At 38.6% G+C, this 25,765-nt stretch overlaps 1 protein-coding gene across 7 annotated transcripts in view; it reads right to left on the reverse strand.

Moving 5' to 3' along the window:
• Nucleotides 1-25,084, reverse strand: part of LOC131228594 (DNA gyrase subunit B, chloroplastic/mitochondrial-like) — a 58,724-nt gene extending 33,640 nt beyond the window's left edge. For 4 of the 7 annotated variants that reach the window (XR_009163014.1, XR_009163011.1, XR_009163013.1 and 1 more), the window contains exons 1-8: nt 24,856-25,082; nt 24,602-24,746; nt 21,397-21,477; nt 21,202-21,315; nt 19,736-19,792; nt 14,782-14,883; nt 12,869-13,016; nt 12,665-12,741 (exon numbers count right to left, since the gene is read on the reverse strand). Coding sequence is in view for 3 of the 7 variants with exons in the window: in XM_058224357.1 (XP_058080340.1) it covers nt 12,665-12,741; nt 12,869-13,016; nt 14,782-14,883; nt 19,736-19,792; nt 21,202-21,315; nt 21,397-21,477; nt 24,602-24,746; nt 24,856-24,983 (852 nt within the window). In the remaining 4 variants the exon portion in view is untranslated. Of the gene's footprint in view, nt 1-12,664; nt 12,742-12,868; nt 13,017-14,781; nt 14,884-19,735; nt 19,793-21,201; nt 21,316-21,396; nt 21,478-24,601; nt 24,747-24,855 lie in introns of all 7 variants that reach the window. The other 3 variants (XR_009163015.1, XM_058224359.1, XM_058224358.1) reach the window with 2 other exon arrangements.
• Between the last annotated feature and the right edge of the window lie 681 nt (nt 25,085-25,765).

Genomic DNA, 25,765 nt, shown 5'->3' on the forward strand with positions numbered 1-25,765 from the left:
AACACTAAGGAAATAGTTTGAGAAGAAAAGTACAGATAAAGAAAAAAGCAAGAACAACTAACATAACTGAAATTAATACCATACAAGAAAAGCAACCATGCGTGAAAGGTGCTGAAAAAATGTAAACTTCAACACATAATGCTTAGATCTCGGCCTGGGCATAGAGAAGCCTTGGCCCACATTTGCATCCCTAGCCACAGTACCAAATCGAAGTAACCAAAATATGAATCATCATCATCTATCCCTTATCCCAATTAATTGGGGTCAGCTACATGAATCTTGTTCTGCCATACCACACTATCAAGGACCAGACATTCAGTTAGACCATAGATCATAAAGTCTTTTCTTACCACCTCCATCCACGTCCTTTGGGGCTTTACCCTTGCCCTTTCAGAGTCTTTAACTTGTACCAACTCACTCCTAATTAGTGCGGTTCTTGGTCCCCGTTGCATATGACCAATTCATCTAAGCCTACTTTCCCTCATCTTATTACCAATTAGTGCTACTCCTAGGTTCCCTTGGACGCATTCATTTCTATTTCTATCCTTCCTCATCTTGCCACCATCCTCATTTCAAACAGACACCCTATGAACATGTTCTTCTTTACCTATATATATATATAGTGTGTGTGTGTGTGTGTCTCCCCTCCATAATATGATAGTAACTTTAAAAGCCCATAGACCACATAAAAACCAAATTGCCCTTATCAACAATTCTACCAAAACATTCATGGCATAAAATGGTCCACAGTTAAAAATGTCATTCTACTATCATAATATTATATAACAGTTCCATCTGCAAAATTGGTCGTGACTTAAGTTTCACCCAAAAATACTAAATGACTAGTATAACTAATGTAGTTTGAGAAAAGAAGGGAAAGAAGAGAGAGAGAGAGTGTGTGCTCCACCGCGCCGCCCCCCCCCCCTGCTTTTATTCAGTTGAGTTTAAAAAAAACCAAAAATACCCAATATGCCCTCACGTATTGCAAATTAATATAAGCACCCTAGGGCTACCAAATATGTTGAGTAAGGGGCCACAATGGTAAAGAAAAGAGAGAATATGGACTGTCCAAGTGTACGGTCCATAATATAGTCACCTAGGTGGGCCACATGATTGACGGCCCACATTGATGCCCAAGCTGCTCAGCTTGAAAAGGATACATTCAAAATGACTTCGGCTAAGAACATTAGTGAATACATCAGCTAGCTGATCTTGAAACCTGATATGTAGCATAGAAATTTTACCACTCAAGACCTCGTATATGAAATGATAGTTGACCTCTTGCAATATGAGTAGCCACTTGTGATGCAGGACATGAAATTCAAGTATGATGTGCAAGATTCTCAGGCTTTAGATCACACTAGTTCAGAAATAATTACACAAAATTCCACATCCCACACAAAAGTTCAAACACTCAATTAAGGGGAATCTTATGCGGATCCAGGTCTACACATCTTAGGGCCAGATCAATCAAAATTATAGACCAAACAAGAATTAAAGGAGAGTAAATTCATCCACACATGCATATAAATAATTCCCCCAATCCAAGGGATTCAGAAATTTCAATTCGGGGAACTCTAAGGTTGAAGAAATGACACAAAATTGGGGATTCGAGTAATTTATGGTTAGGTTTAGGGATTTTCGGTAAAAGAGGAGTGAAAGAGAGGAGAGAGACAAACCAGAGAAGTACCGCACATGTGGCCAACAACAATGGCCCAAACGCACGTGCGTGTGATCCTGGCCGCACGTGTGTGGGGCCCACTATACAGAAAAAGACCACCTTGGCCCTGGTCGGCAAAGGATGGACTCCAAAACCCCTAAATCTCAGCTCAATCCGAAGCATGGTTTGTGCGTGGTGCTCCACCAAAGTTTCAGCCCTCCTGTAGGGCCAAATTCTGAAAATCTGTTGTAGAGAGAAAAACGGCTGCAATAGAGGATGGATTTGAAGCATAGATGATTGTAGAAGAAGAGAAATATGGATGGAAGAAGGTGGGGGCAAATCGGGATAAGTGTGGCTTCGCACCACGGTAATTAGCCCTTCGAGGAATTGAGGGTTTCGCACCCAATTGAATCTCCACGACTCAGAAATTTAGAGGAGAAGAAAAACGCAGCAATTTTATTAATCTTCATTGAGAAAAAAAGGACTACAAGGGGTGCCTATTTATAATAAAACCCTATACCACAAAACTCGCGCCATGTGCGCAACCTATTACTTCGAGACGAAGTAATCAAAAATAACAACTAATCAAAGCAATCTAAACCTTTCATGATATTCCTAATAACAATAATAAGCAAAACCCAAAGTACTAGATTATTTAGAATAGTGGGCCACGATCATGAGAACCCATGGTGGGATTCACATGCCGGTCGGGTCCACTCAAGGAACCAAAACGCAGTCCTCTAACTAGGAGGCCCTCCCTGAACGTCGTCATCGATCCAGATCGATGGTGGGGCCCTCCTTACGTACGTGCATAAGAGGGCGTGCGTGTGCGCGTGATGTCCCCATCAGCTTGATTATCATAGAACAACTATATTGGAGTATCCACCGCAAATCCCATTTCATTTGCAAGCCTCTTTGATTAAACTAACTTATACATGGTGTGAGCCATTGCTCATTCCTCAACTTCAGCTCAAGACCATGCAAGCACAATCTGCTTCTTACTCTTCCAGGTAAAACCTATCAATAGGAGAACTTGCCCAATCTGCATTAAAGTATCCTGTAATATGAAGATGATCGTGTGGTTTATACAATATTCCCTAGCCTGGTGCTCCTTTGAGATAACGAAGAATTTGAGCACTTGCATCCACATGTGGGATTCTAGGTGAACTCATGAATTGATTGACTAGACCCACCGCATTTGATATATCTTGTCTAGTGATAGTCACAAGTAAAAGAGTTTTCACACCATTCTTCTGTACCATCTTGGATCTTCAAACAACTCGCCTTGATCACCAACTAGCTTGTAATTTGGATCCATTGGTGTCCCAACTGGTCTAGCACCAAGGACCCCTGTTTCTTCAAGCAAATCCATAAAAATACAAGCTTTATGATAGATCAATGCCTTCTCTTGATTTAGCAACATCTATCCCATGGAAGTACTAAAGATGGCCCAAATCCTTTATTAGAAAGTGGTCTTACAGATGTTGCTTCAACCCTCTTACTGGCATTACCCATAACCACAATATCATCCACATGTACAACCAACACAATTATCCCAAACACGCTTCTGCAAAAATGGAATGATCATCTCAACTTCATTGCAACCCATATGCAATGTTTTAAATATCGACGATATCCTTCGATATATCCCATGATATATCTTGTATCCCACCTGTGCGATACGTAACGCATAAGCAATGTCGATATATCCCAAACGTTCGATTCAGTGAGCATTTTCAATTTCCGATCCCTTTTTTGTTGAAACTATGTTAAATCAATGTCAAATGGTTACAAATTCATTGATTTTTCATGTTTTGCATGAGAAGTCATGGAGTTGTAGCTTTGATTTCGATATCCATTGCTTCTTCATGTTCTCCATGTTTTTTTTTAATAGAAATTTTACTTCAACCAACTATTAATTGAGACTAGTTTTGAAGTATTTAGAACATGAGTATTTGATGAAATGATCATCACATACACTCTAATTTAGAAATTCGAGTGTAAGTAGTCCGATTTGGGGAAAATAGGAGAAAATTTGAAAATTCCCCAATTTCTCCCAAATTGCTTGCAATGTTGCTCTCCAAACATGAAATCAAGCATGTATGAGGGCTGATCTACTGATTTGTTAGGTCCTTGTCAATTTTCGAAAAATAAAAAATCATTTTTAATTAAAAATTAATAAAAAATAAAATATATATTTATATTAATTTTTTTTCGAAATTTTCCTTCAACCAATTGTCAATTGAGAACAATTTTGAAGTATTTAAGAGTGTTTGATCACATACATTTTAAATGTTATACATTCAATTTGAATATAATTGCATTAGTTTAGTTAGACAGCGCATGGCTTAGGACCCATACAAAGGAAACCTATTATTTGCACTTCTTTTTTGACATGTTATGACTTAAAAGTGTGGATTAAGGTCTTTTTAAAATCCTTGAAATTTCATTGAAAAATTCAACCATTTCCCCAATGTTTCCTCATGTTTCCCAAAAAGTGCGATAAATTACATGATACAAACGATATATCCCATGCGATAACCGATATGTATCTGTATCCTAAGGGTACGATACGTAACGCGATACTAATATTTCGAACACTGCCCATATGTCAAAAATACTTTGCTAAGCCTATCAAACCATGCACAGTGAGATTGCTTCAACCCATATATTGCCTTATCCAACATACAGACTCCCCATAAGCAACGAACTCAAGTGATCGCTCCATATATGCGAAGGAAGAAGACACTTAGATACTCTTTCTTAACACTTACTAATCTACCTTGACTTATTCAAATAAAGAACATATAATCCATCCTTCTCATGTCCACCACCAAGCAGCTTCTTCATCTACATATCCTAAAAGACACAATGATCAGGATTAAAGGTCACACTACAATTTAGATCATTTGTAATCTGACCAACAGATAATAAATTAGACAAAATATTAGGAACCAATAAAATAGAAGACAACGAGAACATCGAAGAAACAAAAACAATACCCTTTCCCCCAAAGGAGTTAGGGTACCATATGCTAAGTTTGGATGAACTAAATTTGGATTGAGAATAAATGAAGAAAAAGACATGTGCTTGTCATATGATCAATGGACACCCGAATCAATTACCCAAAGATTGGACACAAAAGTAGTGTGAAGAGCAATGATAGTATTACATGTCTGATCCAAGAAAGAAGACAAGGAGACCTTATTTTGAGTGGCATCCCTTAACAAGGCACCATACTCGCTTTTTAAAGATAGAATCACGGGTGAAGTTGGTAAGGAATCATGTCCCAACACCTGTGTCATATGAAGCTGCAGAATTGGTTGTTTAACCCTAAGGTCAACCATGAATGATCCAACAATAATCAACAATCCATGTCTCCCACAATGAGTACACAATCGATCCATGCCACAACCACGGCCACAATCTCGACCACCATCACGACCTCCTCTTCTCGTACCTTTACCACGACTAGCACCAGCATTATCAAGATTTCTGAATCATGTCACTAAAGCATATTTTTCAACCACAGTTGTTCCCATAGCAATCTGAGTCCGTAACGGTAAGGGTGGTCATAACGGTCGCTACCATTACCAATACGGGTGTCGCACCGTAACGGCTGATACGAAGGCATAACGATCGTTACGAACCCCGTAACAATTGAAAAAAATATTGCCCGAAAAATTTAGAAAAAAAAATCTAGAAAATTAAGAATAATCTAAATATTCCAAATATGTATTCATTTTTTATTTTAAACATGTTCATGGTAGCATAATGGTCCACCCTTTGGTGAGAGTTTTGAATCAGGCTGCCTGGTGAATTTATTAATATAGTTATACGTCTTTAATGTTTACACATTACAATAAGCATTAAAACTAGAAATTAAAAAAGGGTTCCCACACCTTATTTTTTTTCAAATTTTTGAAAAAATGACCCTTGGAGCTTCTATTCACTTAAATAGCTTCAATCTACAATTTTAATTCTAAAAACTATAATAAGAGTGGTCGAAATCTACTTTAGAATGATCTACGAGAGTTTTTGGAATGAGAAAAGTGAAAGAAAAAAAAAAAAAAATATATATATATATATATATATATATATTGAGGAGAAAACGGATTTAAATAGAAAATTAAAAATAAAAAGTGGCCATTTTCGACTGTTACGGGAGTAATGGTCATTACGCCCCTAACGGCCATTATGGCCCCCAAAACAACCGATATAGTTCCAAAAAACCAACGGCCCCGTTTCCCCCGTGTATCGCGTAACGGTCATGTCTGTTACCTATACGTATCGGCCTTTACGGTCGTATCATAACGGATATGAGACACCTTGAGTCTGACGCTTCTCATCACGTAACAATAAGACATATACGCTATTATGTGACAATAAAGAGGGTGAGCCAAGGATCTGAGCGCGAACAGGTTCAAACTCAGGATTAAGACCTGCCAATAATGCAAAAATCCTTTTCTTTTCATTACTTATTTTACATGCCTCTGCATTTATGGAACGCCCAAATTGAAAATCACCCAAGAAAGACAATTCTTGCCACAAACCACGCATCTTGGCATAATAATCAAACATTAATCTCCTCCTATCTTAAATGACTAATCACACGATAAATATTATAAATGCGGGCCATATTGTTCTAATCAGTATACAATTCACAAGCCATCAACCATATCTCACATGCAGTGCATAGGAATAAAAGACCTTCACTAACCTTTTGGTTCAAACCTTTTGGTTCCATAGAATTTAAGAGTTGGGACATAACCAACAAATTGTTTGATTTCCATTCACCATGTGAGGGATCAGTCCTAGGTGGTTTTGATATACTGCCATCCATATATGTCCCAATTTCTATTTCCTCCAACAAACATCTCAATAGCTTTCAACCACTGAAGAAAATTATTGGACTTTGGTTTCTGTGTTGTAATCTGCAACCCAAGATTCTCAGAATGAATAACTAACCTCTCTATTTTGGAGTTGATGGGATCAATGGTCTTAGATGTGGAAGATGAAACCATAGTAAATCTCAAACAAATAGAAGAATAACAACTAGCATGGCCTCACACCAACCAGTACTAAGTCATTACTATAATCGGCTATAACCAGAAGTATGACAAGCAAAGTTCTAAAAAATTTTCAAAAGAACTCCAAACTAGTCCAGAAAAGAAGAGAAATGGATCTTACGACTAACAAAGCTTGATTGTCTTTACAAATCTTGACATCTTCTAGCAGAAAAACAAGACTTAATTACCTGATTGCTGCCCTCACATAGATTGCTGAAAATTAGGATGAAAAGAACCTAAAAACTTTGCCTTAATAAGAAATTCCAGCAAACTCTAGCCAATGCAAAACAGTTTCTAAAAAAACTGGAAGAAACCTTGAGGAAAATCTGTCCAAACCTGGAAATCCAGCAAAACCTATCTGCCGCAACCAGTTTTTTTAGAAAACTGGCAAAGAAACACTCCCGAATTTTGAATAAAAAAACCTAAAAAGTCGCAACCCAATAATCAACAACCTATCACAAATTCCTAAGCAGCTGCAAGATCCCTCCTCAAAAAATTGGATCACATCGCCAAATAGGCAGCAATGACTCTCAAACCAAACTCCTGAGAGAGAGAGAGAGAGAGAGAGAGAGAGAGGAGGAAGAAGGAAAGGAGTAAGAGATCAAGAAGACAGCTTTCCTTGCTCTGATCCTATGTCAGAGAAGAAAAGAATTTGAGAGAGGAAAAGGCACACTAGGGCTGGACATCCAACCCTTGTTTATATTATATGAGATGTACAATTACAAATATGCCCTTAGCACTAACGAGAGAAAAGAGGGCAAAGTAGGAAAATTAAATAACTAAAGAGAAAAAACCAAGGACCAAAAGCCCAACAGACCCACACGCAGATGTCTACACTTTCTTCTTCAAACTTTTCTATAATAAGCGATCTTTGCACTTGTCTTTATCAAATTTGGGTGTTGGATTTCATTGTGTGCAATGTGATATTAACACCATCCTTGACAAGGGAATACATGTTATACCGAGTCAAATGCACCATATCTCGGTTTCCATAACCATGGTCTCCCTAACAAAATGTGGCATGCATCCATGGGTACCAAGTCACACTACACCTTGTCCTTGCACCTAGATACAATAGAAAATGAAACTGAGCATTTGGAATTAATATAAACTTCTCACCCTTTCTTGAACCAACAAATCTAGTATGAACATGAATAGAGTTGTCAATGGGCCATGTCTAAGGTTGCATTTGGCTTAGATTTTGAATTGCTCAAACCAGGCCTATTCAAAATTTTGATTTTTGCCCAGCTTGAGTCCATCCCATTGACAACCCTAGACGTGAATGCTTATGATCTTTGAGTTTTAATCCATCATTTCTTATGAGACAATGTTCTCATTGCTCTCCGTCTACCAAAGTTATCCATATCTTCCCACCAGAAGTGCAAGTGGTACGGAAGATATTATGTCGCAACCACCAACCCTCATCAATCACCCGAGGCACCGATAGCATAGTTAGTTCAATAACCAACGACTCACCCCTATACGCACCTGCTACATCTTCTCCAACATGCACCCCGTCCTCACATGCATGTTCTTTATATTCTCAATCACCTCGATTTTCATACAGGCGAAAGTATCTTCAACATATTCTCCTTCTACAACCAAATTCACCTTTGTTGATGGCCTTTGAAATCACACGTAGGGTCCACACGTGTCATGTGTGTGCCCATGTGAATCATTCTTGGTTCTCATACACTAGGGTTTTATTTCTGGGCCTAAACATGTGTATGGGTTTAGTTTTAGACCCATGGGCTATTGCATTGTAATAACTTTTAAGTGAGAGGGGTATGCTTGTCATTTTACATCTTTTCGAGTACATTAGCCCCTCATCCATAGCCACCTCCCCCGAGTTGAGGTTTAGCTTCATTGTTGGACATTAGCCATTATCCCTTAACCTTTAGAAGGCCCCGTGGGCGCCTTACTTCGGAAGTTAGCATGCTAGCCCAATCACCAATGGCGGACCTCGTAAGTTATCAAATCATCTTCCAAGTCCCCAATTAATTATCTCCTCAATTTGTAATGCAAGTGTATATGCAACGAACATCTTGATTACATCTTTGAAAGACAATTCATTTCATCTAGGTTAAAACCATCAAAATATCTTGAAATCTTTTTTGATCTTCGAACTCATGAAACTGTTGAAGTGATAAAGTCCCTTGATATACATTGATACACCACACTCTGACAGCTTAAGCTTTTGGAGTAAATGGTTGTTTGACATGGTATCAGAGCGGAAGGTCCTATGTTCGAATCTCGAGAGCAACAAATATACCTCGCTAATATATTATTCTCCCACGGGGGGTCAGGAAAATCAGGTCCGGCCCAGGGATCGGGAAATTAAGCCCGGCCTATTTATGGTGTGAGTGTCCCTCCACCTTCGTCAATATGTTCCCGTGCGGAGTTCCCACCTCGCACGTGCGGGGGGGTGTTGAAGTGATAAAGTCCCTTGATATACATTGATACACCACACTCTGACAGCTTAAGCTTTTGGAGTAAATGGTTGTTTGACAGAAACCATGCCCATGATGTCAAGGCATGGAATTTCTCCGTGTATTCATTCACCGATTTATTCCCTTGATGTAGATTGTACGGACATAAGTCACGAGTCTTCCGTTTCAATTTCTTTTTCATCTTTTCTAAAGAATTTCCTTTCTCCTTCGCTTGACAGATTCATTCAATCTGGAGATCGTCCCACCATACTAACACGTGATGACGTGACTGAAAAACTTCATTACTGCCAGTGTTTTAAATATCGACGATATTGGCCGATATATCTTGTATCCCACCTGTGCGATACGAAACGCACAGGTAGTGCCGATATATCCCACATGTTCGATCCGGTAAGCATTTTCAATTTTCGATCCCTTTTTTTGTTGAAATTATGTTAAATCGGTGTCACAAGGTTACAAATCCACCATTGGTTATTCATGTTTTTCATGAAAAATCATGGAGTTGGAGCGTTGATTTCGATATCCATTGGTTCTTCATGTTCTCTATGTTTTTTTCGAAATTTTCCTTTAATCAGCTGTCAATTGAGACTAATTTTGAAGTATTTAGGAGTATTTGATCTACACTCTAATTTCAAATTTTGAGTATAGGTGGTCCGATTTGGGGAAATTTGGGGAATTTTCAAATTTTTGCCAATTTCTCCCAAATTACTTGAAATTTTGCACTCCAAACATAAAATCAAGCATCTATGAGGGCTGGTCTACTAATTTGTTAAGTCCTTGTCAATTTTCAGAAAATAAAAATTATTTACTAATTAAAAATTAATAAAAATTATTTTTAAAAAAAATTCCCTTCAACCAACTATCAATTAAAACTAATTTCGAAGTTTTTAGGAGTGTTTGATGAAATGATCATCACATACACTCTAAATATTATGCATTCAATTTGAATATAGTTGCATTAGTTCAGTTAGACAATGCATAGTTTAGGACCCTATACAAAGGAAACCTATTATGCGCACTTCTTTTTTGAGATGTTATGATTTAAAGAGTGTATTAAGGTCTTTTTTTAAATCCCTAAAGTTTCATTGAAAAATCCAACCATTTCCCCAATGTTTCCCCATGTTTCCCAAAAAGTGCGATAAATTACCCGATACAAACAATATATCCTGTGCGATAACCGATGTGTATATGTATCCCAAGGATGAGATAGATAACGCAATACCGATATTTCGAACACTGATTACTGCTAATTTAATTTTTCGATTGTGCACGATTTCATTTACTTCACCTTTTCCACATTGCTTAGCCAACGATGAAATTGTCAACATGCAAAAGACCACGGAGTTCTGAGAATTCCACCTTAATTTTGGGCTCTCTATCACGTTCCAACAATTGAAAGATTCAATCATTGGTGTCTTCATCAGTCGGAGCCACCCATTGTTCATTAGGACCTCCACTTACATGTCATCATGCTCCAACTTCGGTTTTTGGATTCCCTCCACCCTGGATCTATCCCACTTGATTAGTTAGATTGCCTCTCATATGCCTGAGTTGATCTACTTGTTTTGTGAGTGTGCGGATTTGATGGGTTACTTGCCAAATTCTTCTTGCTTCACTCCTTTCAAAGCCATTGGAAAATTATACAAAGTAAAAAATCCCCCAACGATCACCCACTCTAATACCAAAATGGTGCAACTCGATTATAGAGTCAATGAGGATCTCAAAACCAAATAGCAAATAAAGGGAGAAGAGTACATAAACAAGAATGTTTGAGTAAAGAAGAAGAAATAACTTCATTGATATTCAAACTTCTTCTCTTACAATACTCAAGAAAACTCACAAACTCACAAAATGTGTAACACCCTACCTCCTATCCCCTCCCCTTTACAAACCCTATAGACAATCCCCATGAATCTTTAATGAAGATCCACTAGATTGATTTCAAATCAATATATAGTTTATTTATAAAAATAAAAATTAAAAAAAATAAATAAATAAATAAATAAATAAAACCTAGTAACAAAGATTTGGCCTAAAATAGCAAAACAAATCCATCAAGTACCCCAAAAATCTTCAATCATATTTTCCATATCAGCCCCCTTCTTCCACAAAAGTAAATGTGATCTCTAAATTTTAGGCCCCAAATCTTGCAACAAACAGCCCGAAATCCACACGATGGGCCCTACGGTGAGTTGTAGGCCTACATCAGGGGGTGCACGGCCTCGATATCATCACTATATATTTTATGTTCAACGATATCAAGAATATTTGTAAAGGAGTATTGCGATAATATATCCATCTATTGACAATATATCGAACAACACATGCAATATTTTTTATCAAACAATGGAATTTTACAGTTTCCCCCATGTTTCGTATCGGGCCCAAGCAATATCGATAGTATCGGCCAAACTATCGATACTGCAAACACTGACTGGAACTATAACATCTATAGCCCCTCTACATTCTAACATACCCAAGAAAGGCATACTTGATTGCTTGAGAATCCAACTTATCATGACCAAACTCCAACTAATGAACAAAGCACGCACACCCGAAAACATTAGGTGGCAAAGAAAACAATGGAGAACCAAGGAACAAAACTTCATGAAGTGACTAACCTCCTAAGATCGCAGAAGACATCCTATTGAAGTAACACATAGTTAGGACAGCATCACTCCGGAAGACTTTTGAATCACTCATATGAATTAGTAACACCAGGGTCACCTCACGAATATGACAATTCTTCCTTTCTGCTATGTCATTTTCCTATGGGGTGTGACTATCGATGTTTGCTGTAAAATGCCATTTGCAGATTAGTACGAGTTAAAAATTGAGAGACATACACCTTGGCATTATCAGAACGAAGCACATACACTTCAAAATTAAACTAATTTTGCACTTCCATATGAAAAACCTTAAAAACAAAAAATAACTCAGTAATTTGGCATCCATTACTTTAATAGAATAATCCAACCACATTTAAACACCAATATGAGTACTTATGGACGATTATTTTGCACCTTAGTTAAGGCCTCGGGATGAACACTAATAGATGATAATAAGACAAATGAATACGGTTCTTTTAAGAAGGAAAAGATAATGAATAAAGTTCCCCATAGTAGCTTCATTCCTTGCCTTCAATGATTCGCATCAAGAGTGCTCAGCACAGCTGTTCATCAATCTTATTATTTACAATTATAATGAATAAATCACACCACATAATCTTCCACCTTGTTTGAATCATCAAAGAAAATGAATATCCAAAATACTTGCGGAGAGCATCAATGGTATTTTCTTAGAAACAGGTAAACTATAAAGGTCCTTAGCCAAAGTATTTGCAGAAAAGGTCTTCAGGATTCAGGTAAACCATTTGGAGCTCCCAGTTACCTTCTTTTCTTTCTCAGAGACAACTAAATGTTATAATAATATTGCACTGCAAACACTACAGAACTGGAATATCCTGCTCATTGCAATAAATTTACCTCCGGATTCAAGAAAGCTAACTCCCTAATACGCCCAGCTATTGTGTTGTAGTCGAACACAACTGTCGTGGTGAACACTGCAAATAAAGTAAACATAGACTGCATATCCTCAGATGCAACCAATCTTTCACATGACTGGACAAGAAAGTCAAACAACTCACCCTTGAAAGGGCATTGAGTAGGGTATGCAGAAATAAAACAAACCTTCTCTATCAGGCCAAAACTTGATACAAGTTCCTTGAGCACTTGATGCAGCAGGCAGCTTCTTACATATAAGAGATGTCACTGGCTTTCCACGGGAATAGTTCTGCTGGTATTCTTTTCCATCCCGCCAAACAGTAACGTCTAATGCCTAAGCACCAACCATGAAAAGATTAGAAACACACAAAAATCACAAAAGCTACATTTCCCCTGACACATTTCAACATGTATTGGGGAGTGACATGACCGGGCATCATGGTTTTAGCTGAAATATCATTTGTGCTCAAGCATCATTTTACTGGCTAATGACATCAATTTGTTTTTGTGTGTGTGTGTGTTTTGATAAATATCGGGCACTTGAATTGGCCAAAAAGACAAGTATTTTTACAGCTCTGCTCAACGTAAGGAGATAAGGAGTCAGGGAATTGCAACTACGACAGCCAGTTTGCATATTATTTTGTCCACGAGCAAAATAAAAGTTAGTTTGAATGAAGTTAACAAGGTAGCTGACATGCTTGCGGGAGTTGTAGACCGTCCTCACTATTAGGCAATCACAGGCCCTTTTGTATCTGTCTATTATTTCAATCTCTTAGTAACAAAATTTCCATTACGCAATACAGGGGTGAATAGGTCCATTATTAAAAGGGCAGTATTGGCCAATATGGGCCAATCCACACAGTATCAGCACCATTACCAGGCAGATATGACCGTTATAGGCCAATACGGACATTGAGGGGCCATGTTGAAATTTTTATTTTCAATTGTTCTCTCATTTTCTACTTCTTTATTCATTTCAACCATGAAAGAAGCTTAGAAACTAATTTTATACTAGATATAACCCTATAGAGGGTTAAAACAAAAAACAGAAAAAAAAAAAAAAAAAAAAAAAAAAAAAGAAGAAGAAGAAGAAGAAGAAAAGAGAGAGAGAGAGAGAGAGAGTGGAATTCGATGAACTGAAGCAGAGTAACCATTTTGAGAAATATCAAACGAAGAGGTAAACTATCAGTTTTTTTTTCATTTTTCCATCATTTTCTCATTGTATTTATATGTAACACGCCCTAATCCACTAAATCATGCTTGATTTGTTTTCGTTTAGGGCCTATTCGGTCGACCTTTAGCAGTTCATGCTAACATTGCATGACGCACAGCATTCTTACCAAAGAATGGCCCGTTACACCATCAAATACATGTCCACCACCAAAAAGACTATATATATATATATATATATATATATATATATATATATATATATATTTGAGATTTTCACATTTTTTTCAAATTTTACAAATAACTTATTTTTTTTCCAAAAGAACTAGGCTGTTACAAGGCCATATAAGACGATACAGCCTGTATCATATCAACCAGCAAGCTGGCCAACACCATTATGCAATATCTTGATTAGAAATGAGGTTTCTCTTCATTTGGTCATATACTTATATGTGAAATCCCATTAATCTACCTACTTCACAAATATCTAAAAAAACAGATTTTAAAAACAAACGAAAACAGACTGTTTGTAAGGCCGTTGCTAGTGCATGATGACAGATAATGCACTGTGCACAAGCATCTGTTAATTCACTCAAAATTTAATCAGGATAAAATGATATTAGTGGATGTTCCTTGGAAGCTTCGTGATATCATACACAAGAATAACTGAATAAGGCCTTGACACTATGCCCCCACATCACTTTCTAACATGTACTAAAGAAACAAGCTCGGCAGTGGACGTTCTGCGGCCTTAAAGAGTTTCAAGGCTTTCCGTAGGTATTGGTAGTATCTATCCATTATTGTAATGGATGCGTCTTCTCCTTTCCTGTTTAACTCAATACATTTCATGCCAATCAAAAAGAACTCACCTTAAATCTGACTAGCAAGGAAAAAAATCATTTAACTGAACATAAGAATAAATTAAGCACCTCAGACAAGGCATTAACAACAGATAAGCCCACACCATGCAATCCCCCAGAGACGCTGTAGCCACTGCTTGAACCACCAAACTTGCCCCCCGCATGTAAGACCTATGCAATTTTGAATGCAACCAATTAATTTACTAAAATAATTTCCAAAAAAAAAAAAACTCAAAATAACAAATTATTTCAATATTTGACTTCAAGTTTGATCAAAAGACCACAAAAAAGGCATGCTATATTTCATAAAAGAATACTCACAGATCAAGTAAAAGGAGTCAGCCAGTGGAAAACAAAGAAAATTATGCTTTCCCCTTTGTCAATTATCAAAAAAGAGATCATCAACTAATATCCTCCCAAGAAAACAAGGAGAGTACTAACGTATGTTTTTGTGTGTTTCCCAATACTAACCCATCCTTCTGCATCACCTCCCTCAGTCACAAGAATTAGACCAGAATGGTCTTCGAAATTTTGTAAGCAACAATCTTGGATAGGACATAATTGTCAGCTACTTCTGATAAATGATTGTGAGTACAGCACATTCAATTGCTTTCTTGTGAACTGTGGTTGGTAATTTCTCCTCAATTTTTACAGAACTGTACAACAATAGTCTTTTTTTTTTAAGGTCTGTACAACAAGAATAATCAACCAACAAAAGGACTTGAACAGGATAATGCTATTCAGAATGAAACAATGGTAACATGCAAACAAGGCTTCTTCTTCTTTTATAGAAAAAGTCATAACACCATTTGTAATGGGGAAATTGCTCTATGTTGTGGTATATAATGAAAATAATGGCAGTTATTTTGTTAACTCATCAGTTGTTTATTTTCTCAGCAATTGCTGTTATATTATTGAGTAAGAGCCATTATTTACACAAGAGTTTTCCTTAATATAGTGGGATTACAAAAAAGATTATAATGCCATTACAAGTATAAAAAAAAAAAAGGCATCATTTTTTGCTAAAAAGGTGTTATTTTCCCATGCATTGGACATTTTCGGTTTTTGTCATTTTTTTCCTGTTCTTTCGTTTACCAATGGCACCGTTATATAAGGGTAACACCAGTTGGCCGTTACAGGATCATAGGTGATAACACCTTTTTAAAAAAAATTATTGCATGCAAATGTCCAGATCAACACTCAATGTTGAGAGCACAAAATTTTATATCTAAAGGAAAGGAAGAAGGTCTTCATTAAGGGTATGCTTGTGTTTCATGATTCCCAAGGCCAACAGGATTCATAGCCACAACTCATGATTGATAAAGAATGGGACCCTCCCCATCCTACTCTAATCTCAACCACAATGTGAAGTGGAAAAAACATAACTGCTTAATCCAGGTTGCATTTTCCGTGCCGCCCCAAACGCCAAGTGCACGAACTATGCTAGGGAAGTCCTTTAATGCAGGGGCATTTTCACACCGGGCTCGAGTGGGGTGGCCTGTGGGATGCAGGGGCACACTCAGGGTGGGCGGCCCACGTGAGGCGGGTGGCTCGTGTGAGGCAAAACCCCATGTGATGTGGGCCCCAAGAGGGGGGTTCGGCCAAGGACCTAAACCATGGGATGTAGGGGCCTGGGCTATGAGATAAAGGGATTGATTCATCACGCTCTATCAGTTCAAGCTTTTTAATTCAAGCTCTTAGAGCAAGTGGTTACATGTCATGCATCAAAGTGGTATCTAGATCTGGACATCGGACCGAGTCGGATCAGATTGGGTCCAAATCAATTCGGTCCAAAATCTACATGGGCTAACCTGAACTCGATCCGATCCGGGACCGAGTCCAGGACATCTGACTCGAACCGATCCGATGCATGGTTGGCTTAACCCGAACCAAGTCCGACTCGGTCAGGGAAACCGAGTTGGATCGGGTTGGGTATGGTTCGGATTGGGTTGGGTCTATGGGTCAAAATATGAGGTATGCGCTATATCCAAACCGTCCATCCATTTGGAGAGTTCGTCTTAAGGCTTGAGCCAAAAAATAAGACAAATCTAAATATCAGTTGGACCACACTGCAAAGAACAGTGGGGGATTGAACATTTACCATTAAAACCCTTTTGGAGATCACAGAAGTTTCGGATTAATATGAAATTTGTTTTTCCTCTTCATCCATGTATTTTTAACCTTATTAACAGATTAGAAAATAAACGTTATGGTGGGCCCTACGAATTTTTTAACGATGAAAATCATTATCCTCCCTGCTATTTTCGGTGTGGTCCATTTGAGCTTTAGATATGATTCAGTTTTTTTTCAAATGCTCTAAAATGATCATGAAAAATGGATAAACGGTATGGATATAATAAATACATCATTGTGGGGCCCATGTAATTTTGATCTCATTCGAGCTGTTCGTACAACTCGGAGCTCGAGGCGTGTCTCCACTCGTCTTTGGACGACACGTATCTACACAGACACAGCTGTGCCTGTGTTGGGAATTGGATTACGTATTGAGTTACTCAGTAGCTCTTATCATACTAAGTAAATTCAGTTGGGCCCACCTTGAATGTATGTGGTCTATCTACATTGTCTATCCGTTCTTCCATCTAATTTAAGGGGTTGAGCCCAAAATTGAAAAACATCCAAAGATCAAATGGATCATACCACAGTAAACAGTGGGAATGATGATTTCCACCGTTGAAATCTTTCTAGGCCCCACAGTGATGTTTATTTATCATCCAACCTGTTCATAATATCATATAGACATGGATGAATGGAAAACACAAATATAAGCTTGATCCAAAACTTTTGTGGCCCCCAAGATTTTTTCAACGGTAGAATTTCAATTCAACTGTTTCTTGTGGTGTGGTCCATTTGAACATTATACATACTTTATTTTTGGGCTCAGGCCCTAAAATTGTCTAGTAAAATGGATGGACGGAGCGGATCAGATACATATATCATGGTGGACCTCACAGAGTTTACTCAGTACGCTAAGCGTAGTGAGTTCCTCACTGTGCAATCCGCTTCTCCTATGTTGACATGCTGTGCACGACACATTAATTCTGGCGCCATTACAAAATCAGAATTCAGAGGCATGCTCACCTGCGCACCTGCGCACCTTTGCACACGTGTCATGGGAGTCTAATCCGAACGGTCCATACGATGCGGAATCTCATGAAACCTCAAGGGACGAATTTTCACCCTAATCTAAGATTCTGGTGGGCCATAGAAAAGATAAATGCAAATCAAGGGAAGAAACTGTTTTCATTTTTCATAGCCCACCAAAGTTTTGGTTCGAAGTAAAAATTGGTACCAGGGGGTTTCATGAGGTTCTACTTCACGTGGACCGTTCAGATTTTCGAGACTCATCACGCATGATGAGTTCTCAAAAAAGTTCGTAGGACTTTCGTGCTAATTGGCTTGCAGCTGAGCATTCCTCGTCAAAATCATATCTTGCCCAAGAGATATGAAGGACAATATGTAGTGTATAGTATCTTAGGTTTTTGAATTTACAAGTGGGCCATGCTCCAATGATCAGAGCTGTTGAGCTTATCGACCCCACAGTGGATGAACTAAAAAACATTTTTATACTACCGACTACCCGCTCCGGATCAAGTCGGATCGAGTCAGATCCATTCGGATCGGGTTTCGGATCGAATCGGTCCGGATTGACCACCATCCAAACTTGATCCGAAAAACATTCGGATCTGAATGGCCCAACTCGATCCGCACCGATCCAGGCCGTCAGTTCGATTCAGATCGGGTCGGATCCACCGGATTGGATCAGACATACCCAGCTCTAGTGGTATCAGAAATGGAGGTCTCGTGTTCGAGACTCCTCACCGAGGGTGATTAATGCAGGGGCATTTTCACACCGGGCTCAAGTGGGGTATCCTGTGGGATGCAAGGGCACACTCGAGGTGACTGGCCCATGTGAGGTGAGTGGCTCATGTGAGGCGGAACCTATGTGATGTGGTGCCCACGAGGAGGGTTCGGCCGAGGACCTAACCCATGGGACGTGGGGCCTGGGCTATGAGATAAAGGGATTAATTCACCACAACCTATCGGTTCGAGCTTTTAGAGCAAGTGGTTAGTTGTCCCACATCATCCTTACATCCATGATTTGGCACTACAGTTAAAAGTTGTCTGATCAGGAGCGTAGGCAACTCCTACACTAAGCAACTAGACTTGAAACTTAGCCAAGTTGTTAGGAAACTTGCTTGTGAGTGTAGCTCGGTCCGGAATCAACAAGACCCGTCAAGTCAGTCTGCAGACTCGGTTGACTAGATGCAACTCATGGTAACTCGAGGCAAGCCACTCGCCTGTTTGAACCTTTTTCATAAAAGTTAGAACATAGAAGTAGTGAGTTTCGAATTCACAACCTGAGCAAGGGAAGTAAAGGTCTGTGAGCAGCATGCCACGCGCTGCACATTTATATCGTAAAAATGATTATTTTAAATATTTATTACTTGCTAATATTTTCATTTAATAATTAAATATGAAGTCAAGTTAAGTAAAGACTTGATTTTTTATTTTTATTTTTTAAGTAAAGACTCAATTAGTCTTTGACTCGGCTTGACACTAATGGACATGGAATTGAGCAAAGTTTTCAGGTATTCGAATTACAAGTTTGAGTTCCACAAGAAATTAAAACTCACGTATTTCCATGTTTTGTAAGACGATCTATTGGTCCATTGTGCATCAAAGTTTTTGTCTTGCAGAAACCAGAAAGAAATTGACATGAGATTGCTCTTCATAGGTAAACTTCATGCCTAAGCACATAAGTAACCTCTTTCCTGCCTCATTTTTGAAAACTTTCAATAAAGGCAAATGAACCACACCAGTTTGATGCAATAAGCACAAAGCTCAACATAAACAAAGCAATTTATTACACTTAGAAATGTATGTTCCTTTTGTTTGGAGAAAAGGAAAATACAGAGTGATATAACAAGGCAAATTCCATCTACACAGTTTATGATTTGTTTCATAATGTTGGAATAGAAAAAGATCATTTGTGCAATAGTACCGTCAAAACTGTCTCCAGAGAAGATTTTTTGGTACTGGGATGTAAATCTGTAGGAATCTGCAGAGGAACAACAAAATGAGTTCCTTGAAAAGGAATAAAGAAGTTATAGTAGTATGAAGAGCTTTACCATGAATAAAAAATAAAAAGATAAGAAAAGAAAAGGTTTACAGTACAAAAAGATTTTTTTTTTTAAAGAAAGAAAAAAAGAAAAGGTCTACAGTGTACTGTAAACTTTTATCTATGAGAAGCTGGTCTTAGCGTCCGTATCAATTATCGGGTAATAAAAATCAAGTCTGGTTAAATGGGATACACATGGAACAACCAGATATCAACAGGTACAAGTATCAACACTTCACAATACAATGACAGCAAGTAGAAGCGACTTTGATGCAGTGACACAATACGATTTCAGGTTGCAGCCAAGGTCTCCAAATTGCCTAGCTGCCCTGTCAGAATGCACCTAATAACTAAAATGGGGGGAAAAAATTCATATAACATGTATTACATCTATATTATGTATAGAGCTTATTTCTATATGTATATTCCTGTGCATACATACTTTTATCTACGCTAATTTTGTAATTACTCACCAACAGTATACCAAATGCAGAGAGGGGAGATGAGAGGATACTAAGGAAATAAGAAAATATGTTGCAAATGTTTCCTTTTCATAAGGGCCCGTTTGGTTTTCCAAATTCCTATGAAATGCAAAGTAAATGAGCCATCATTATCATTTCCAGGTGTTTGTTTAAACAGAAATTATAGCTCATAAATCGAGAGTCAAATACACCTGTAAAGGTAGTGGGTAAAGTAAATTGTAACCATTACATTTTCACACCATGAAACAACCATTTTTACAGTGATTTCGAGGTGAAACAAACAATGTAGCAAAATTATCATTACAGTCAAATGTTAAGTGATGTGAGTACACAATTACAAGAGTAAATAATCATTACCCATTTACAGCCATTTACCATTGTAATTGGAAAACCAAACAGCCCCTAAATGTCCAAGAATAACATTTTATTATTAAGGAAAGAACCGCTTCAAGATACATGACCAAAAAGAAACAACTAAATAAAAAACCTAAACCAAGTCTGTCCATGACTTTTAAAGAAAATTAACAAATGGAACTAGCGAGATTTCGATCTGCTTCATATGCGGAGGGCAGAGCCCCACCACATGGTCCGTTTTCCTTATGTGAGGGAAATCCACAAAACTAACTTTTTTGGGCAGGCAATGTGGGAAACCTGTGCAGAGCAGGAGGTGGCGACAACTATAGTTGCAACATGAACTCTCAGAATGAGGTTTATAAAGCAGTGTGTGAAAAAGATGTGAGAGCTAGCAGCAACAGAATCCCAGTTTGGTAGCACCAATATTCATTGGGAGGGACATGTCGCTTCAATTCCTTGTTAAGTGTTGAAATTTAAAAAAAAATGGAAAAGGAAGAAAGAAAAGGCATATACCCCACGTCCATTATCAGTGATGCTCACAGAATTATCTGCACATAAAACTACATCTATCTTGGAAGCATATCCTGCCTGAGCTTCATCTACAGCATTATCCAATATTTCATAAACCTGGATGCAAGAATGAAATATAAAGGTTAACAAATCAAACAATATTAACTACCACAGCCAGAGAGGGATGTAGATAGATACCAAATGGTGCAAACCGCGAGGACCTGTACTTCCAATATACATTCCTGGTCTTTTACGGACAGGATCTAACCCTTCCAATACCTGAACAAAGCAAAACACCACAATGACAACGTAGAACAGATGAGAAATTTTTTCCATAAAATGAACTGCAAAAACAAAGATGGCCAAAATAAAGTATTGCAAGCAAATTCCATTTGTACAACATACTAGTGAAACATGGTATACGTACATTTTCAAAAAAGAAAAGAAAAGATAACAGGAAAAGTTGCTTTTATGCGAAATATATTTCATTCCCGATCATATTGCAGCATATACCGGCCTTCATGTTTATTACTGCATTTCATTTAGAAGTGGAGTGAAATCTGAGAAGTGCATTTTTCGGTGGTACATTCCAGGACGATTTGGGTGGGTTTTTCTGGAAGCTAAAAGGAATTGGACATCCAAACTATGCAAAGGCAGTGACTATCTTATAAAGACTGAGAGCTATCTTGTTTCTCTCAGGACCTACTGCGGTGGAATGGGAATCTCTCATTGTCATTATCTGTGGAGATGAGTGAATGGTGGACCATAAAAGCAATTTTAGAGCCAGCTAATCACTACCTAAATCAGTTACTTCAACATGCAATTTTCCTATTAAAACATTGAGGTATTATACAATGCATGAGTATGACCCAAGAATGCATGCTTCTTGGGCCATTCAGTTTCTACAAGGGAGACCATGGTTCAGTTATCCAAACCATTGATGTGATGGCCCAGCTATGGATGGTATGTAACCAAGAAAACCACCAAAAATCTCCTAGATGGGAAAATTTTAAGCTACCAATGGAGTCAAGTGAATAGACAGTTGAAAAGGAACATACAGCAACAGTGCACATTCAGCCAAAAAAAGGCCAAAGATTAGATGGCTAGCATCTTGCAATCTGGAAGTTTCCATGTCAGTTTGGATCACTCACACATAGGCTCCTTGTACAAACTGAAAATCCTAGCAAACTAGAGTACTAGACATTCTCAGGTTGAGTATTTATTTATTGCATTAATGATCCTAAATACTATGTACCATCTTTTGCTGCTGTCAGTTCAACACTAAGCATGCTTACTACAACCATAACCTCTCACTATGATCACAATATTCACATTCTGATCACATAAAACCCAATATATTTACAAAGGAAAGAGAAATTCAGTTTGTAACATTCAGCTTCGGCAGGCACGCAAAATATTTCCACAGCATACTGAAGGTATGGCCCTTGATCGAGTGGTATGTTGGAACAGGATTCATGTTGCCAACCCCAATTAGTTGTTGATGATATATATATATATATATATATATATATATATATATATATATATATATATATATATATATAGAGAGAGAGAGAGAGAGAGAGGAATGCTCAGCTGCGCACCAGTTCTCACGAGTTCTCATAAGAACTTTTTGAGAACTCATTTCTGATGATATGAGCCCAAAATCTGAACCGTCCACCTCATGTAGCACCCCATAAAACCTTCGGGCCCAACTTTTACCCTAATCTAAAACTCTGGTGGGCCATGGCAAAAGGAAATAGTTTCCTCCCTTGATTTGCCTCTCTCTTTCATCATGGCCTGCCAAAGTTTTGGATCAGGGTAAAAGTTGAGCCCTAGGGATTTCATGGGATGTTGCATTAGGTGGACGGTTCATATTTTGTGCTCATATCACCATAAATGAGTTCTCAAAAAGTTGTCACAAGAACTCGTGAGAACTGGTGTGTAGCTGAGAATTCCTCTCTCTCTCTCTCTCTCTCTCTCTCTCTCTCTCATGTGTGTGTGTGTTGCCACCATGAAGATCACCTGGAACAATAATAAGGCCGATCCACTCATCAGGTTGATGTAGAGCGGGTCATGGACAGTTTCATGGCCAAGATGGATCAGAAAAGGCCCGGTCAATGACAGAAGTAATCCAGACCGTCGGACCTTAGATCGGGCGTATCTCACAATCCGGAATGAGTTATCGGGCGTAAAATATATGATTTTGGGGTAGAACGAGCTACTTTAGCCAACCAACCCCGCTACGCTGAGTTGCGCAAGCCGGATTTGCAAAATATCCCTGGATCGACAATCGTTTCCCTGTTTTAATTTCGTTTTTACTATAAATAGTAAGTTTTAGTTTGATTATAACTCTTCATCCGTAGGGCTATAGGAGTTGCGTCCAACGTGAAAAGAGCTTAGAATAATTGGGAGAACGGTTTGGTGAAGCCAAATAAGACACTATTTTTGGCCGAAAACCTTGCGCACTAGTAGACATCATGACCGTCTATAAATAGTAAGTTTACTATTTATAGTAAGTCGCGAATTCTAGGAGTTTTAGTTGTAGTTTGCTTCTGATTTCTCTCTCATTGCTTGGCATACCTATTTAAAGGGTTGTGAACTCGTTTATTGAAATTCATTAATCAATTTCGAATTTATTAGAATTTATTTCTATTTTCTGCTTTCTTTCCTCATGGATTCGAGAAGTCTCTGTGAGGAGTCCAGAGAAGCTCCGTGGATTCGGAGTAGTTATCCTCTTGAGGAAGACAGTGATCGACCTCATCACGTTCAACACTGCGTCCCAGGTGGACCACAAATGTACTTTGGACATATTGGTGGTTGTTCATTGTTTTCTATGACATGTCCCACTTGATGAGTGGATCGATCCGGTTATTGCATCAGGTGTTGTTCATGGTGGGACAACCTTTCTCATACATACTTTGACTAGTATACATCTAGGCAGTAGTCTAACGATAACGCCATTGTCCAGCTAGTTTTGCGTGTAATCTCTAGCAATCCATGGGAAGCCCAAAATTCCAGTTCGCAGGATCTCTACCATTTTTGGCATCTAAACTCAAGTGTTTCAAAATGCCCATCCTGTGGGCCCCACCATGGACGGCTCACATTGCAAAAAACACTGATTGAATCATCTTAATTATCCACAAGTGCACAAAGCAAATAGTCTGACGGGTCAGACTCGTTTTGTATCATGTATGATCCACTGTAAAAATAGACTTTCCAAACCACCAAAGGTGGGCCCAGGCCCCCATTAACCCGCATTGTCCCAGAAACAACTAAAGCTGCAGGTCAGTCGGGCCGGAAGAGGGAGTTCCAGACCCGACTTGTTTAATGACCAGGTTTTACTTTCAATGTTGGATCCAATCCATCAGTCGGGTCCGGGTCCGGGTCAATTTATCCATACCTGAATCTGGTCAGAATTGTAAGCAGTCGAGCTCGGCTTCTCCTGAAAAGCTTCAGTCGCTGTGCTAGATGACATAAATGCCCTCAGAACACCCGGATTTTTAGACGGGAACCCACTTAAAGCCCTACCGAGCCTAAAATCCGTCCTAAATGTGAGGGAAAAAAAAACAGCGAAAGAAGAGCTACATGAAATTAGAATGTTGAAGAAAACATAAGGAAATGAGATATTGCAGAAGGGAAGGAGGAGAATAAGACCTGCTCTTGAAGAAGGGGCGGGAAAGAGAGAGGGATAGATTGCAGGGGCGGGATTTGAGAGACGAAGAGTAGAAGAAGCGGGTGGCGATTAGACGGACAGGAAGAGGATGAGGCTTTAGGAGAGCCATCTCAAAAAACAGGGCCTTTTTTTCCTTCTTTTTTTTTTTTGGGCTGGAAACGGTGGGGTTTTTGAGTTGTTCTGAGAGAGCGAGAGAGCGGATGATGATAACCCGGGCTCGTTTTCCCTCTAAAACCCTAGGTTGAAGTTACCAAAATGCCCTCCTTTTATATGTAAAATCACGTAAGAGCCTCTTCGGGGGCAGGGGGGTGTTCACGAGAGAGAAATAATCATGGGCATCGAGGCGAGTCGGACCAAGTTGGGGCTGATCCTGCCCGATAGGGTTTTGAAATAAACCTGGCCCGAACTCAACCCGACTCGATACTGGGTCAGCATGCCTGACCTTATTCAAGTCCGGGTCTGGCCTGGACTGATATTGAGTCCAGCATGCCTGACCTTATTCGAGTCCGGGTCTAGCCTGGACTAATCCGGACCGAGTCTGACCTGGTCACAAGTACCGAGTTGAGTCGAGTGCAACGAATATATATAGGCTGAAATTACAGCTCAAAATGGGTTCGGGTTAAGTTGTTTTAGGCTTGAAGTTAGGATTATCAAGTCACCTCATGACTTAGGTGTTATTCACTAATTGTTGATTCATGTTTTCATACATTTTTGGCATTCAATTTTTAAGGGCTTGATGGACTCACAGGCACAGTAATTCTTGTAATTGACAAATAAATATACAAATAAGTGCACTAACATAAATAATTTATCTCAATCCACTCGTCAAATAATCCATAATAGCATAGTGAATGTGGGTCATTGGCATTTTTTAAAATACATCCATTGTTT

The sequence above is a fragment of the Magnolia sinica genome, chromosome 16, assembly GCF_029962835.1.
Source record: "Magnolia sinica isolate HGM2019 chromosome 16, MsV1, whole genome shotgun sequence".
NCBI classification, from domain to species: Eukaryota; Viridiplantae; Streptophyta; class Magnoliopsida; order Magnoliales; family Magnoliaceae; genus Magnolia; species Magnolia sinica.